Here is a 19,863-nt window from a genome sequence, read left to right on the forward strand (position 1 = left end):
AGTGGGCTGGCTCTTATCTAGCTGGCTTTGCTTGTGTAAACTAGTAATACTAGTTATTGATATAGGTAGGGATAAAATAGTTATAAAAAGAAACTTACCCCCTTAACGGAGTAATTTAATAAAAGAAATATGTATACATTAATTATGTATAATTTTGCAAAGTTTGAAGCAAATCTGACGACGAAAGTTTCATACAAAAGTTACCCCTCGTTCACTCCAACTCCTGTAAGTTTTTCGCAAGAGAAAGTAACCTGTAACCATCTTCAAAGTCACATCTATCTCTGTACCAAAGTTCATCATAATCGATTTTGATATAATAAAAATAATATAATATATTTTATTGGAACCAAAAAAAATTGTTACAATTACAAAAGTAAGTGTAAGATAATATTATTAAAATATAGTTAAATATTATTGTTTATAATATTACTTAGGATTATTAATTTTTTTAATGGGTGATAGTGGAATGGTAACCCCGCCCGCGCTATCGATATTCGCTGACGGGGCACCAATGAAAAATGATAAGTGACGATGAAGCAGATCAGTTCGCCCATTGTGACGAATTCCACTAGAATTAACTATGATGGTTTCCAAACGGAACCGCGTGGAGATCGACCAGGTAGAGTGTAATGGATCAATAGGTCAGTCAGACCACATTTCCCCTGGATTATTAATGTTAATGGTAGCCTAATTCAGCTATCATTAACATAAATAACAAAATTGCGGACAAAGTGTGACATTTACATGTAGTGAAATTACGGAAGATACCTATAAACTCTATAGACCAACAACAGCATATAAATTGCAGAAATTCAGGGATAGATTAAAGGAAAGCCTACCTTTTTTAAAGTATGATGATAATAATATAAATCCTAGTACATTATATGACCGATTTTTCAATACATTAGTAAAATCTCATTTTGATAATAATTTTCCAATTAAGAAGTCAAAGATTAAGAATTCAAAATTTATTAATGGTCTACGTTTGGTATTAGAAAAAGTAGAGAGAATATGTATCAACTGTATGATATACTAAAGTACCTATTTTTGTTGAATATGTGAAAAATTACTCAAAAATATTTAAAAGAGTGTGTAACGCTGCTAAGATACTTCACTTAAAACGTAAAATTACAACATCTAAAGACAAAATAAAGACTATGGAACATAATAAACACGGAAATAGGTAACAAAAAGTCGTCAGTTAAAATATAGGCTGAAAACTGAAAATGGTATCGTTGATAAAAATGATCAAGTTGCTCAAGTTTTCGAAAATTTTTTCTCAACAATACCTTTAAAAGCAACAAAATCATTAAATTCATCACCTGATTTAGCTAAACATTTATTAAAAAACACTGTGAGTTCCTGTATCTATCTATGATTTTAGGTTTCATTACATAAATTCTTCTTGTATAATAAAAGCCTTTAACTCTCTCAATTTGAAAAATACGGAAGATATTTGGGGTATGTCAGTAAAGGTAATGAAATCTGTAATAAATGAAATATCTGGCTATAATATTTAACAAGAGTATTGATCAAGGAATTAATTAATTTGTAAAATAATGCCGTTATTTAAGTCTGGTGATATACAACTTTAGGCCAATCTCAATTCTACCAGTATTTATAAGATTTTCGAAAAATTAATTCTTCTACAAAAGACCATTTCAATTTACGTGACTTACTCCACAAGCAACAATATGGATTTACAAAAGGACGATGCATTTGAAATTAATTTAATGCAATGCATCATGGGAGAATTCACAAGATGTAATTGGTGTATTTTGTGATCTTTCTAAGGCATTATTGCGTCGATCATAAAACTTTATTAATGAAGCTTGAACATTATGGAGTTAGAAATAAGTCTTTAGATCTCTTAAAATCTTACTTAAATTCAAGAATTCAAATAGTAGAAGTAAACGGTGTCAATTCTAGTGGATCTTATATTGAAATGGGTGTGCCTCAGGGATCTATTTTGGGTCCTTTTCTTTTTCTTGTATACATGAATGATACCGTAAAAAAAATGATGAACTTCAAATAAAGTTAACATAACCTTGACCATGTAAATGTTCTTTGTTATTTGATATTTACGTCAAATAATTAGTACTTAATTCAAAAAAAACTAAATGTATCAGATTTTCCATATCCAAAAGTGAAAGCTATTAATTAGATTTGAAGATATCATAGTAGTTGATTATAAGTTGCAATGGGGCTCCCATATATGATCACTAAATAGAAATAAAAAATATGTAATAATAATAAAAAAAGCAAACAGGTATAATAATATAATATGTAGTAAAAATTATCTTTTTAAAAATTATTAGATCCTACAGAAAAAACATCTTTCATGGGGACTACGTTTTTATAATAAACTTCCAGATGACGTTTTTATTACACTCTCTGTACAAAAATGACTATTTAAATGACAAAAGAATGGATTTGAATTTTGTATTAATGTGATTATTGTAAATGTAATTATTGCATTTTTTCTTAACTCAATATTATTTTCTATAGTAATTATTATAATTATACATGGGTATCTAATCTGTATGAATAAAGAGATTGATTGATTGTTTAGATGCAAAAAACTTTGTTCAGTAAAAACTTTTCCAAATAAATGAATTATTATTAATAATATATTGGATATTAAAAGACGTGAGTTATAAAGAAACAGGTTCTACATAAAAAAAATACAATCGAATTGAGAACCTTATTTAATTCTTTTGAATTACAAAATGAAAAATGTGCAAATATTGAAGGCAAAAGTTCAATAATTTAAAATGTTTAAAAAAATATAATTTGTTTTTCTTATTAATTACATAATAAGAAAAACAAATTAAAATATGAAAAAAAAATTGGTTCAATTATTTTATTTAGTCAATTATTAAATTCATGAAATATCAATGGTCAATAATAAGAATAAAAAATATGTAATAATAATAAAAAAGCAATAGAAATAATGATATATATTCCTTAAATAAAAAAATAATAAAAATGACAGATAAAAAAGAATATTTATGAAGACACAAACATAAAAAAAAATACAAAAAAAATGCTGTTATTTACAGTGGAAGTAGTCTTTTTAAATCTCTTCTGATATAATTAATATATTTCATAAAAAAAATATAATACCAAAATTTATATATAAGGACATTTTTTAAATCTTTGATTATGTATCTAGGGCTTCAGATATATAAATGTCTTAGGTATTTTGTAATAGCATGCTAAGCTTGGTGCTAAAGTTCCTAATTTTTTAAAAGGTTTTTCGTGTTTTCCTGAAACAGTACCGGCCGTGAAAAGATTTAAAACGTTTTAAACGACTACCATTATGAACACCATGATAGAATCAAAAGTTTTGTATTCAAATGAATTGAAAAATTCAATTTTAAAATGTTAATTAAAAGATGTTTAATTAAATTTTGATGCTAACCACTAAGTCACTAGTTTGTTACACATAACATTTTTAATTATTATTTTATCACAGATATATAAAAAATAAAGATGTTATCATATATGCAAAAATAAATAAATTACACACACATACGCACGCACGTACGCACGAACGAACGTACGCACGCACGCACGTACGCATGCATATACACACACACACACACACACACACACACACACACACACACACACACACAGAGAGAGAGAGAGAGAGAGAGAGAGAGAGAGAGAGACGTACTAATGAAATTTCGTGCAAATTTCTATATTGAACGATAATGAAGTGGTAACCCCGCCTGTGCTATCACTGGCGGGGCACCAGTGAGAAATAATAGGTTCGTTAGTCCATCGTGACGAATTCCATAAAAACTGACTAAGATAGTTTCCAGGAGGATCCGCATAAAAGTCGACTTGATAGGGTACATTGCTAGCAATGGAACTGTCAGATCCTCATTACTAATAGTTCTTTTCCTCCAAGGAGTGTGTTCAAACGGTACTCCATTAAGGACGTCAGAAACCCTAAAAAAAATAACGATATAGCTAAACTATTTATAAATAAAATGTTCTTACCGATTGTTATACATGCTGTAAACAATATCCAAACTGATACAGCATACATATTGTACAATTTCACTGAACTGCCGGTCTTCTATTGGAAAATGTTCGCTGTTTACGTCGCTTCATTGATGACGTTATCTCACTGCACTGTGTCATCACTTCACTTCATGCACGATATTTCACACTGTTACACAACAACACATCTGATGCACTCGTGTAATCCATTTGAATCTGTAACAACAAAGTGCATAGTTTAGAATAGAAATTATTATTATTCAAGTAACTTATGTTTTACTTAAGTTAAAAGTTTTACTATTTTACCGCTAAATTTGAATGCAGTTTTAGCAGGAAAATTGTTCATTTCAACAAACTTTGCTGCTATGTTTGTGCTTTCGATTTAAAATTGTATTTTATAAACTTAGATTATATAAATAGATTGTCTCCATACAAATGCTTAGAGAAAGGCGGGTAATTTTTTTCATACAATTTTGCCTGTAGTTATGAGGGTTTCCTTAAAACTTCTATGTTTATTTTGTTTAATATATTTTTGCATCGTTTTAATGTGTAAAAACTTACTTTATTTATTGAATAATTAAATATACAGCAAAGTACATTATGTGCGTATGTATATATTATATAACATTGATAAAAAAACGTGTCAACTAATTTGACAATTTTTTTAAAAATTTTCAAATGTTGACTTGTTTTTGAAACTCGATGCTCTATATATACAATTTAAATGTAAAAATTATTAATGTAAACAACTTAACATTTTATATTTCTTAAGTCTTCTGCTTTTCATAACTATAAAGAGTACAACTCTTAATGAGTTATGAATATTGGTGTGTGTTAGGATTGTTTCTAGTGATTGGGGAGGGTAGTTCCTTAAAAAGGCGCATAGGCTCAGACACGTCTTTGTGAAGCTTCGCTTGCATCTTGCATCACTCCTCTAAATACGCGTATAGTTATAAAAGTAGATGAAGTGTGTGTGTGTGTGTGTGTTTATATGTGTGTGTGTGTGTGTTTAATAATAGGCCTTTGACAGTTAGTTCCTTCCTTTTACACCACAAAGAATTCGGCGTGAAGTAAGATATTATTGAATTTTTCATCTGCATTGTATCGAAAAGCGATTTTTTTACAACCAAAATAGGCATATAATGTAATTAAGATAATTGTTTGAAAAAAAGCATTTGGCATTTTGATTCTGCTTAAAAAATGGGAGACAATCGTGAGTTTGATTGTATATATTATGTTTCATAAAAAAAAATTTTGTTTTTTGTATCAATAAAAAACTTTCCATATGGTTTAAAATCAGTTACTTTGATTCAAAAATTAAACTAATAAATTGATTTTGATAACATTACAATAAAATTACATACAAATTGTATATCCTATCAGATAAAAAAGTATTTTCTATATCGGTTTACCACTGACGAAGTATATGAGATACTGTATAACAAACATAAAAAAACTACATCAGAACAGAGTCTGCGTGGGTTTAAAGTCAGTTAAAAAAACTATCCATGAAAAAATAATATAAATTATCATGTTATCCATGTTAGTTTTATGAATGAATAGAGCAAGAATATGTATGCAATTTATTTGTTAAATTTTTTAATGAATAATTATATTACAAATAAAACAAATTTTATGGTTATCGAAACAGGTGTTTTATTTTTAAAACTATCATCAGAACAGATTATGCGTGGGTTCTGGAAAATTTATAGGCTGGCCACGACTGGAAAAAAAAATTCCAAAAGGGTTTAGACTTGACGGAGTTATAACAAAGATAAAAAAAAATCAACCGAATTGATAACCTTCCTTTTGAAGTCAGTTGTAATATACTATGTTATAGCATAGAGTTGTTATTTGTTAGTCGACTGTTTATTAAAACTTAACCAATGTAATGTGTAATAAGCATCTTACAATATTAATAAGATATAGCCATATATTATATTTATTGATACTTAATTATTATATTTAATTTTGAGATTATCTGGCAGTAAATTACTGCAATATACTTAATATTCATCACCATCATCATCGTCATCATTTCAGCCTTTAACTGATCACTGCTGAACATTAGCCTCCCTTGGGGGAGGGGTTGGCCAATAGTTGCCTCGCTTGGCAGGCGGATTGGAAACCGTAGTCAGGCTTTAGAGGTGTATTAAGAGAGACGCTGCTGCCCATCTCTCGTCCTCCTTCCTTCCCTTTTGACACTCACCTACTTATTACTAGTATTTAATATCACCAGAGAGAGACTTTGTACAAAAGTCGTATGCTTAGGCACCTTTGTCCCATTCGTGTTTCTACTGTGAAGCAGTTGCGTTTGCATGGCTGTGTTTCGGATTGAAGGGTGGGGTATGGCAAGAAATTTACAGGGTACAGAGAAATAACACTTGAATCCTCAGGAATGGCAACTACGCGTATCATGAGTAGAGTGGGGTGGGGAGGTTTCATGGGCGAAATAGTATGCTCTGTTATGTCTATGGTACTGCTAATGTCTATAGGCGACGGATACCACTTTTCATCAGGTGGGCCGTCAGCTTGATTGCCATTCTAAGTTGGATAAAAAAATATCCAATTTAATCACGAACAAGTAAAATATTTACGCATACTAATTAAACTAATTATTAAGCTATTTACCTAAACTATACATTTTAAATTATTAATCTGTTATTATAGTATACTGTATAATCTATATTGATTAAAAAGATTGATTCCATCATTAAGAGTATTCAATCTAATCATTACTAATTGTTTTCCAAATTAACGCCATTTTATAAGAACTTCGTTCTTGGTAGGTGATCAATTTCAGTCAATAATAAATTAATTTGTGGAATTAGTAATACGTATTCAATGAGGTTCTGAGATTTGTAATACAATCAAACCTAAATAACTATTGGAATTGAGACCGAATAATCGAAGTTACTGCGTAATATGTACACAAAATATTTAGGTAGTATTCCACAAAAAACGACTCCAGTTCAAAACCAGTTCTTTTGATCTAAAAACTAAACTACTTAATCGATTTTAATGACACAAAAATGTAAAAACAATTGAGTTTTTGCCAAACTATTTTCCAAATAAGCGACAGTGCGAGTAAATGTATTCGAACAGTGACAAATAAACTCCAAATGGGTTTTTATTTCACTGTTTATGTTTGTAACATGTATTTCTATTGATATTATAATGATATTTTCAAAAGATTTGGGGTTCATCAAAAAAGGGATAAAGAGATTTCTTCAGGGTCGGTAACGCGCGCGTAATGTATCTGGTATTGCAGGCGTTCATTGGCTACGGTGACTGCTTACCAGTAGATATGCCGTATGCTTGTTTAACACTTTAGTGGTATAAAAAAAAATAAAAAAAAATCTTATGAAATAGAGTTATCACAATTTATAGTAGGTAATAATGGAAACATAAGAATGAAGTTTGCTAACTTGTCTAACTGTTCTTTTAAACGAAATAATACAGGGTAGGTAGGTAGGTAATACTTTCTAGCAATTATTTTTTGTATATTCAATTCATAGATGGCGCATTTCGATAAAATTACTTATCAAGCATGTTTAATGAATACGCTAGATATATAAAAATATTATAAACAGCCCATTTGTGATTAGTTGATTTTATTTCTTATGACACATGAAAAAGTGAACAAGTATTTCTTTTTCTATGCTTTTACATTACCTGTCTCAAAAGCTAAATTGTTCTCTTCTAAAGCCAACGTCTGAATTCACAAATCGATATTGAATCTATAAAATCAATGAGGCGTTTTATTACGCGACTTGGAAAAGAGGAGTTATTTCGTATTATTTTTCTTTTACGCGATTTTACTTTTTTAAACATAATTTAAGATCTGTTCCGCAAAGACTTCAGAAATACTGAACAGATTTTGATAAAATTTCTATGGAACTAATCTAAAAGTATATCCCTTCAGATAAAATCGTTTTATAAATGATAGTTATTAGATAACAAACGCAAAAAATAACACTGACTTAAGAACCTTCCCTTTCTTGAAGTCATTTGAAAATAGTTTAATCTCGTTTAAATCATATACAAATTTTGAAAAATTTTCAAATTATACGAGTACATGTATAAGTTCAATTATTATAAATTACTAGAACAATATAAATTATTATATAACAAATAAAAATAAATATGAGTGTTTAGGAAAACTAATCTTCAAATAAAATTATAACAATAAAAAATGAAATCTACGTCATCAGTCGAATTAGCTCTAAAGCGAAAAAGAATGATATCTCAGTGCTGATAAAATTAACATTGACTAGTAATCTCACAATTGTTATTTCGAAACGCACAAAAATTACCCACGAAAAATTACCATGAGATAATTCATCTGTGAAACATAACTTTACATTTAAAATACAAATATTGTTTTTCAAATTTACATATATTAAAAAGAATTTTAGTTTTTCAATGTGTTAGTTATTTAAGTTTCCCAAATCTAGGGTTTAGTATTTAAATATTTCCAAATAAAGTATTTGAATTTAGAACACAGAATCGTGTGTTTACAAGTTGGAGTTGCTCCGCAAAGAATACATTGGACAAAGATGAAGGAAAAAAAAAAGAAAAAAAATAAGATTAGCGTCAGAGAGCCATAAAAACATATGCTATGCTAAAAGACTATATTGACTAAAATTTGCTTATACTGATAGTACCTATAATGTCTATGTATTTCACTAGATAGTTTTATTTTTCTTTCTTTATTAATTTCAAAGTTTACATTGGAAAAATATGAGAGTAAACTTCACTGATTGTAAAAAGAATTATCAAAATTGGCCCTTAATTGACGACGATATTGCATAATCTATACACAAAAAGTACGGACGAATTCATAACATTTCTTGTATTGAAAGTCGCTTTAAGATTTGCGCAACATATTCTTATGTAAGATATTCTCTTCATAATAGCGTTGACCTTTAGATCGTTAGTGGGAGATAACAATATTCTTTCATCTCATACCAATAGGAACTTTCTCTTTTGTATTGAGGCACTTGATTTGACAACAGCATTGTGAAGATACATCATCGCAATAATACGATAATCGCAGAGCCAATAATGATAAATATCTTTAAACGTCGACTACTCGATTAATCTAGTTTTTTTTGCAATGTCGTTAATTCTGTACAGATTTCCACAAAGGAACACCAACAGCATATTGCATTATAACATATATAACAAACATTAAATATAATACAATATTAATGCACATGCCTATTATAGGTATTCACAGCATTTACATTAACATAGTTATACAATGCGAGAAAATGAAGTAACAATTATAATGATTTAAATAATAATAGACTACAAATATTTTAAAAGTTGCGTTATTACGAGTAATTATAAAAATATACATGAAACCTAAGTTTGTATATTGATTCTATAATAATTTTGTAATAGGCGACTGATATCAATTTCTATCAGGCTTGTTTTCCATTCTAAGTTGCAAAAAAAAAATGTTTTTTTTACGTTTTATAAATGCTTATAAGAATTGCGAAGCAAAATATACATGTAAACGCGGTTCCGTGTTCTAAATTCAAATATTTACAATCTATTTTCATAATATCTCATCGTTTTCATCTCATATTTTTTATTAAATTAATTAAAAAAAAAACATACTAACTAATGATAGTAACTTATACCCGCGACTTTGTTAACGGTAATAGACGAAGATGAAAAGTAGCGTTTATCCTTCTCCTTCTCATTAAGTGGCCAATTTTTATAGTGATTAGTTAAGCTGTTAAGGCGCTAAGAGATGACAAACAAACAAACTCATTTTCATAGTTATAATCTTAATAAAGATTGTATTGCTTTTGAATTTTTTAAGTGGAATTTATTTATGTTGCAAATAATTTATACACTGCCAACTCGATCCTCTAATTAGTGCAGACTCAATAAATCGTTGATGTTTGACGCAGACAAATAGGCAAAGTATACCTACGTACCTGCACGTGGGATTGAAATTTGTGTGACAATAACAAATTTAGAGTTATTTGCGGTTTTGCTGAAATATAGATGACATAAGGGGTAGGTATGCAAGTAGGCGTTTAGAAAATTACGCCACATCTTCTCTTCCAAAATACCTTAAAATTTGGAAACGAAAGTCCAACTACTAACTAACTACTACACATTGGGGGGAAGGGACTGTTAGTAATGCGGGCTACCTGTCCTATTGCTAGCAATACACCCTTGTCAGGTCGACCTCCACGTGGTTTCCTCTGGAAATAATCATGATGAATTCCAGACGTATTCATCACGATGGACTAACTGACCTGCTTTTTCATTTTCTTCTAACAGTGTAAGACTCCCCCCAGACTAAATGGAGTTATGACCTTAAATGAACTTCAGGGAGTCTATGAATGCAGGTGACTCAGGACCGTTCCTTATGGCCTTTAACTGTACATTGCTGAACATAGACCTTCCCTGCAATTTTGTGAATTTTTTACACAAATTCCTATAAACAGATAAAAGGAATATAGACTGTTCTTAGAAAATACTTAACAAAATATTTCTACGTAAGGAATTCTATACATCAAAATGTTAGTAACAATAAAGTATGCACTCAATTCGGGTACAAAATATAAAGGATTGATTGTAGTCTTACATTTACTTACACGCAGTATAAAGAAGGCTACAAAGTTCAAAGTCTTTATATTTTATAAATATATATTTAATAATGAAATCACAAAAGCAAGGAAACAGTTCCAGGCGTATAATAATATAAATGAACGAAATGTAAAAAGGAATTTACATATTCATGACATTGTCTTTCGGAGATAATTTTAGAATCAGAAAACGTATTTTTTTTCTGCTGGAATTGTCTTTTTTGAATGCGGATAATTTAATAAATCTACGTGTCATGAAAATAAAGGTACGGGTGAAGGTAAACAGAAATCTGTTAGCGGGATTGCAATTTCGGACGGGTCACTTGGAAAGATTTTATTTACTCTTAACGTTATGGTAGATATATTACGTGTTTTAGACATTAATGGTCGCACTAAAATACTGGACTGGCTGAAAACCAGCGCTGTGCAGCTATACACATTTCACTGGGACACTCCCAGCATCCGCTGAGTCAGTTCCTTTTGCCTATTATGAGATACTTCTTATACGCATATAGAAAAAGTTAATAGGTCTTTTATAGGAATGGGCATTAAATATTATAATAAGATACCGAAAAATATTTTGGATCTACCTTTTAATAAATTTAAAACTGTTATTAAAAAATACTTATTGAACAAAGCCTATTACCCTGTAAATGATTGCTTGAATGGCGAATGTGCATGGTGCTAGTCGATCATGCACGGGCTTTTTAGTGACTATGTAATTTTGGTACATTTAAATAAATATACATAATGTTAACAGAGATTTACAAGAGTAACTGTTGAGTTTCTTGCGGGCCCTTCTCACCAGATAACGACTCCGCATCCTGCAGTAGATTTAAAAAAAATGAAGATTTAAAAGTGTTTATAAACAAGTCTATTCGAATAAAGATAATTTGAATTTGTATAGTATTTATGTAATTTCTGTTATAATTAAGCGTTTTTCTGGCAATAAATATTTTTTATTCTATTTTATTTAATAATAATTTAAAATATTGCCTATTAAAACAGTGTTTAACGAAACTTTTTTTTTAATGTTAGTGTTATTATGTGAAAGTCTATATCACTAGTTAGTCTATTAGACTTATTTTGCAGCATAATAGCGGAATTAAACAAAATAATAATTTAAACAAAATAAATGTTTACTACAAAGTAAAAATTTTTAATCAGTGCAATAATGTTCATTCTTAACTTTATATATCAAATCTATATAGATTATTGTACTCGTATTAAAATTTTAAATTAATTACTTTCTTTCGCACACACACACAGTAAAATATTACACGTAAATTTTTGCTTGACGCCTTTTTGTAGTATGCCATGTAAACATATTATATAGCCCATCACTAGTTTCACTTTTTTAGTAAAACAGTAATTATTCTTATAATTAAAATATCTTTTCGACAAATAAGTAATAGTCAAAGACATTCAAATTCAACAACGACAAGAAGTCTAGCACCGTTCTACATAATTTGATATCGATCAATGACCATAATAATTAGAATTACTAATTTTGCGGTGTAATTGGTATGCTAATATAGACAATAGGTATATAGTAATAAAAAAAACTTGATGTATATTAAAATATGTAGATTTTGTTCTGCTATAAAAACTACTGGTTATATGATTAGAATTATTTTGTTTAATTCCACTAACATTAGTATGCGTGTGACTGCAAACACTAATCAAATGACCGGTGACATGGATTTCCGCAAAAATAATACCTAGTTCAGTAAAATATAAAAAAAAAACTACGATTTCAAATGAGGAATTTAATCAATTGCTATTCCGAATTTAAATGAATAGAACATATTGACGAATGTATATGTATTTAATCAATACATTACATTGAAATTATTTGAATTCAGAATGTGAAATTATTAATATCTGTGTCCCGCAGTTATGCTTACGTAAATCAATACATAAGTCATACCTTAAATGCTAAGTTAGGATATATATATATAAATTTTATAAATAGATAAATTTTATCTATTTATTTATTATTAATTCAAAACCGTCCAGTAATAATCCAGTATACCAGAGGGAGACTTTGTACAAAAGTCGATTGCTTGGGTACCTCTGTCTTATTCGTGTTTCAACCGTGGAGCAGTTGTATTTGCATGGCTGTGTTTCGGTTTGAAGGGTGGGATATGGCGTGAATTTACTGGGTACAGAGGAATAACATCTGAGTCCTCAGGAATGGCAACGCATGGGGGGTATCGTGGGCGAAACAGTGTACTCTGTTATGTTCATGGTACTGCTCATGTCTATAGGCGACGGTTACCACTTTCCATCAGGTGGGCCATCAGCTTGTTTGCCATTCTAAGTTGTATAAAAAAAAAAAATATTGCATCAAAGTGTAACAAATATCTATCTATCCGTCTATCGATTAATCGTTACAATCTTTCGCCTTTATAAAATTATATGTACGAGTGTGTGTGTATGTACATATATTCTTATTTATGTAGGTTTATATTCATATGTATGTTTTAATATTGTATATATATATATATATATATATAATGATTTATTATTTATGTAAATATTTATTATAATTTCTGTCTTGCACTACTACTGCCCACTCACTACTTCCTATTCCACTGTGTTAGGTTGACTGGAAGAGATCTCTTTTAGAGATAAGTTCACCTTAGCTAACATTGTTATTAACTTATTGTTATTACTGTATGTTTTAGTGCAATAAAGAATATATATATATATTAATAACTCCCCACTAGATGGAGTGATGACATTAAATGCTTTGCAAGGAATCAGTGGATGCAGGTGGCTCAGGATCGTTCCTTATTGTTGTCTATGGGGGAGGCCTATTTTCAGCAGTGGATATATAACTGAAATGATGATGATGATGATGATGATGATACTGATGCACGAGTGAATGTGCATAGTATAGCTAGCAAAATATACAGACGAATTGAGACTTTAAGTTTTTTTAAATACGCTTAAAATGTTATTTAAGACCACTCAAAATATGGCGTAATTTTACATAAAGAACACGGTTGACTTCAAATGAAACAAAGTTGTTGTAGAATTCGTTATTGCGTTGTATTGATTTTATCGGATATGCTGAAGGGGAAGTATTAATTGTTTTATTACAAAGACCTGACAAGAACATGAACTTGATTGATCTTGTTCTCTCTCTTTATCGAAAGGCGATATCTACTTGTTTCATTTTGTTTTGAACAATATATATACATATACATACATACACACACACACGCACACATGCATGCACGCACTCACGCACACACGCACGCATGCCAGCACGCACGCACATACGTACACACACACACACACACACACACACACACACACATGTTGCCTGGAAGAGTAATTGTAATTATTCTTCTCATTGTAATTATTTCTTGTAATTTTTTTATATTTATAATAAGTTTACTATTGTAATCTTTTGGAGGAAACAATAAAGGGTATCTATCGGGTCACCTCTCAAGAATATATATATATATATATATATATATATATATATATATATATATATATATATATATATATATATATATTATTTATACCTAAAATCTAATATCTCTGATGAGGCATTAATATTGTGGGGTTTTATCGGTTATTGACTTAAGGATGAATGCTGAAAATATCGTATTATACTTAGAATTATATAATTCTGAGTATAATATTATACTTAGAATTTACTGTCACCATTTACCATTGACTTTTAATGTACTAATAATATTATCACCACTTCTATTCATAATATCCTAAGAAATTATGAAATGAAGCAGTAATCTAAGTACAGTTGTACTCAAACTATAGCAAATGATTTTATGATAATAAGTACAATACATTTTCTGAGAATAAGATGCACAATATCAGAAAATGTAGAATAGAAATAGCAGGTAAGCTGATTCTGGCTACAGTTGGGATTAAAACTAGGACGAAGTACAAATGCATACACACACACGGATAAATAAAGAGATGTGTCATAGATACGTTTGATTGGATATATTTGAATTTAGAATGCGCAGTTTTGTGTTTATAATATGTTTATAATTGTGTTTACTAACATAGATTAAGTAAATTTGTAACTAACAGAATGGGGCTTATGTTGTCTGAATAAATCAATTATTATTATTTTTCTTTCAACCGACTTCAAAAAGAAAGTGATTCTCAATTCGTCTCTATTTTTTTTATGTTTGTTACTTCGTTAGTTATAATATATCGTCAGTTATAAAAGGATTTGGAAAGTTCTGTTTTGTGTAAAAGAATATACTCGTAGTAACAGATTGATTCCATAAGAATTTTATTAAAATTGATTAAGCACTTTAATTTTCAAAACAAAGTAAATGGTTTTGCCGCAATGGATGTCGGTTTCTTGTGAAATATAAATTAATACAACATCTCTCTCTTTTCAATTAAGACTTTTTTCTTGTCGATGCAACTAATTCATGCATCTTCTTCCAGCATGTTTCTTTTATCTGTCCCATGTCCATTCCTTGGTCTTCCCCCTTCCTCTTTTGCCTTCTATTTTTCCTTCTACTATACTCTTAAAAAAATCGACATGTCGTATAAGATGGCCCAGCATTTTGCCTCTTCTATACAACATATACAACCAAAAATAATGCGGAAATAATTCCAATCATTTACAAAAAGGAATAATTAAAATCAGTCCACAAATAGTGATGTAATATAGCCACAATACAATTATAGATAAATCCTTCTCGAAGGGATCCGAAGTAAATACTTAAAAATATTCCACAAATAATATACTAGCTTTTACCCATGACTTCGACCGCGTGACTGGCATATGTTTACTGAGAGAGATGAAAAGGAGCCTATATCTTTCTTTATCTCAAGTACTATACTTGTATACCAAATTTTATAATGATCGGTTAATCTGTTAACGCTCTATAAGGTAACTGACAAACAAACAAACTCACTTCCACATTTATAATGTTAGTAGGGATTCTTACATTTATCACTATCCACATGACTGCGTACACAGCATCTCTAACAAATAATAGTCCTGACAGATGGACATATGGACAGACAGCGTTGTTACCGACAACAATAGATCCTTCTGCAAGAAATACTGAAATAATTTTGATAAAATTTAATATTCGAAAAAAAAAAATGCTAGCGGTTTCCTTCGCTGTGTATAAGTGGTTAGGGTTTCCATTCCTTCGAGTTTTCACGTACTTGTTTACGTCTGGGTGGCGTTCCACGAATGTCTGGGTAAGATGATATTAGTAATGTTGATTATTAACTTTCAGAATTAATTAATAATATTTTCGTAATCCGACTTTATTGTTTTTGAATGTGTTAAATAAATTTCTCTATCAAAATTTGGTAGCCCCAAAAATTTAAAATATATATATATATATATATATATATATATATATATATATATATATATATATATATATATATATATATATATATATATATATATTTTATAACAACAATAAGTTTATTGATAAAATACTAAAAGAGATTTCTTCCAAAACTTCGCAGTATCTCTATTTAAACTATTAAACCTTTTTTAACACTGTTTTGTCACTTTTATTTAAATTGAGCACAAAAAAAGAGTCAAAACAATTCAACCGGAGGGAGACTTTATACAAAAGTCGTTTATTTGGGTACCTCTGTCCCATTCGTGTTTCAACTGTGAAGCAGTTGTGTTTGCATGGCTGTGTTTCTATTTGAAGGGTGGAATAAGGTAATAAATTTACAGGGTACAGAAGAATAACATCTTAGCCCTCAAAAATGGTAACGCATGAGGGGTATCATGAACGATACAGTATACTCTGTTATGCCCATGTCTTTAGGCGATGGTTACTACTTTCCATCAAGTGGACCGCAACTTATTTGCCATTTTAAGTTACATAAAAAAAATTCTATGGCTGAAATAGGTATATGATTATTTGACATTTTAATTAATAAGAGAGTTCAGTTTAACTTGTCTTCGATTTGTTGATTTTACAAGACGAGACAACCCTACGCATGCTTAGCTTTTAAAAAATGACTTTTTATTGAGATGTCAACCTGATACATATATATACAAGAGTTTGCAACTCTCGGCACGTCCGTAGCCCGCTTTTACTGTTAGCTTCGAGTGTATAGCGCTCATCGGAACAATGAACAAAATAAACAGCTAGTTGGTTGAAATTTAACGTGATCTACTTGATCACGGCGCGGCAAATCGTGCCGGCCATCGGCTTTCACCATTTGATGGACCGGCCACGGTTACATACACAGGCTAAACCAATTCTCTAAATGCTATCAAAAGTAGATGTGGATTTTTTTTTAATGGGTGATAATGGTATGGTGACCCCGTCTGCGCTAACAGGATACGCTGGCGGAGCACCAGTGAAGGGTGATAGATGAGAATGAAAACAGGCCAGTTAGCCCATCATAATGAATTCATCAGGAATTAACCATGATAGTTCCCAAGGAGAACCGCGAGGAGGTCGACCTGGTTATGTATATTGCTAGCAATGGGATTCTCTGTGTCTCCATCAAATATTTTCAATTTAATCTCGTATATTCCCCCCCCCCACATATAGTAGATGTGGATTAGAAAATATATATATATATATATATATATATATATATATATATATATATATATATATATATATATATATATATATATAAATAGGTTCAGTGCTAATTTTTTATGTATTATTTGTATCAAAATCAAATCTTGCTGACTTTAAAAGTATCCAAGTGAAAGATTTCATTTTAGAATAAAAATAATACATTTTCACAATCTTAAAATAAACTAAATCAAACGAACTATTCTAAACATAAGAAGGCACTCAGTGTCCTTGCCCTCTCGTCTAATGCTCCCTCTATGAACTACTCGAATATTTTGCGCTTCATAGACCTCACCCTAGTAACTAACTCGATACAAAATGAGTAAATAAATACTTATATATTATATTTCATTTAGGGTTGTCAATCGTGTTTTATAATTAATTTGCCCTATTTAAATTGTTAGCCAATATATATTACTGTTGAAATTATCAACTTCATTTCGAATCCAATATTGCAATGCTCAATGGAACGTAAACACCAATAATTAACTTATTAACCGAATAAGAGGTAATAAACAAACTCGTTCACGCTTATAATCTTCAGCTATTTGGTAGGTTATATTCGTGTTTTAAATACACAATTGGGACTTTCCTGGCGACTACGTGGTGCAATCCACGTTGAAACGTCAGCAATAAAGAAACAAATATGTAGGTACTATTTACCTGTAAAAGTTTTTACATCGCGTTAAGAAGTCCCGATTGTGTATTTAAAATATGTGTAAACAATGCGAAAGTTTAAAATTAACTAGTTTATATTCATGCAAAATTCTGTGTGGTCCCGGCATAGAATAGGTCATCCCTTCCATTCCTGAAGGTGTCGTAAGAGACGACTAGGGGAGGGCAAGAGATGGGCAGCAGCTTCCCTCTTAAAACATCTCCAAAGCTTAGTTGCGATTGCCAATCAGCCTGCCAAGCGTGCCAACTACTGATAAAACCCTCCAAGGCTTATGTTCAGCAGTGGACAGTCAAAGGCTTATATGACGATGACGATGATTCATGCTAAAATATTACATGGAAAATTTAAAGATTTGGCTAATGAGAAGGCAAAAATAATAAAAAAATATTCAACTGCTGTTTGAAAAAAGCAACAATTTAGTTTTTTTGCTCATTATAGAATACACCTGGAACTCAGCACGATGGTTTCCAGGGGGAACCGCGTGGAGGTCGACCGGACAGGGTATATTGCTAGCAATGGGACTGGTAGCTCGCATTACTAACGATCCCTTCCCCCAATTTTCTCAGGTTGACAACCATAATATCATTTGACAAATTCTAAACAGCACATACAGTCTGTGATTGCTCCATTGCACAACATCATAATAATGACTCATTCAAGCTAGTGAAGTCATCGACCCCTCATATTTGTACAGACAAGAGAATACCTATAGAATGATGTCCTTGAGATGTTTTAAACGCGAATCACCTCCTCCCACATACCTGAGTTAGTCGGTATGGTATAATGAAGTTAATAAATTATATGTCAATATGTAAACACAGATTTTGTACGGTCAAAGATCTTATTGTATACATCTTGTTTGTCTCTTTGATATTTTGCCATGAAACAATTATTTGCATGGCTGTTTCGATGAAGGATCTAATAACTAAGTCAGTAAAATTATGAGATACGGATGCATAACGTCTTAGTTCCCAAGAATGAGTTACCATACGTTTATATGAGGAGGACCATAGTGAGAGTGAGTAATATACATATATATGTATATATACTATATTCAACATTTCAGCCATTATTCGTCCACTGGTGGACATAAGCCTCCTCCATAGACTGCCATAATGATATTATGCATCCAGTATCAATGCATTTCAGGTCGTACTCCATATTTGCCCGTAGCCGTCCCTCGAGAATCTTTCTTCCTCATCGGTTATCGGTTCTTCATGCTATGTGACCAGTTCAATGCCACTTCAGCTTGCTTATCCTTAACAAATATTGTAACTCTATAATAGAACTATATATACCATATAACTATCGAATATATATATTGCAGTGGGTGGTCATCAATGTTCAAAAGAACTCAATGTATATATATATCGGATATCACCCGTCTCTACACCATAGACATTACAATATATTCTATGATACCCATAAACAGTTGTCTACAGGTGGCGGTTACAACTTTCAATCAGGTGGGCAGTCAGCTTGTTTGCCATTCATTTTCTTATGAATAAAATGTTCATCCCGAATCAGTCCTTTGTTTATTTATTCTTTATTGAGCAATAAAGCTTTGTACAAGTGGCGAGCTTAAATCCATACGGCATTCTCTATCAGCTAACCAAGTATCTTTATCACCTAAGTTGTCATATATATAATCAGATTTATGTAATAAGTTATATATATATATATATATATATATATATATATATATATATATATACAGGGTGTCCGGTAATGAATGGATATCCATGAAACGTCTTATAGTTCAACTTATGGCCGTCCTAAAAAAATACGAAATAAAATACTAATATATAGTTATTTATAATATTATATCAATATATAAGTGTTATATGTGTTATTTCGCTAACATTATCAGAACATTAATAATATTCGGATAATGTCAATATACGATTTACAAAGCATACCACAAATATTTTTATGTGGCTCGTAGTATGACACAGCTATGGAGCTATAGGAAATTGAC

The 19,863-nt window shown here is 30.4% G+C and overlaps 1 protein-coding gene across 3 annotated transcripts in view; it reads right to left on the reverse strand.

Moving 5' to 3' along the window:
* LOC113515402 (tyrosine kinase receptor Cad96Ca) overlaps positions 1 to 19,863 on the reverse strand; it is a 116,047-nt gene that overhangs the window by 54,865 nt on the left and 41,319 nt on the right. For all 3 annotated transcript variants that reach the window (XM_031911354.2, XM_026899595.3, XM_026899594.3), the window contains exon 2: positions 4,012 to 4,230. In XM_031911354.2, the coding sequence (XP_031767214.1) occupies positions 4,012 to 4,060 (49 nt within the window). In that variant the 5' untranslated portion in view covers positions 4,061 to 4,230. The remainder of the gene's footprint in view (positions 1 to 4,011; positions 4,231 to 19,863) is intronic.

Source organism: Galleria mellonella, unplaced genomic scaffold (assembly GCF_026898425.1).
Source record: "Galleria mellonella isolate WM207_F2 unplaced genomic scaffold, CSIRO_AGI_GalMel_v1 utg1260, whole genome shotgun sequence".
NCBI classification, from domain to species: domain Eukaryota; kingdom Metazoa; phylum Arthropoda; class Insecta; order Lepidoptera; family Pyralidae; genus Galleria; species Galleria mellonella.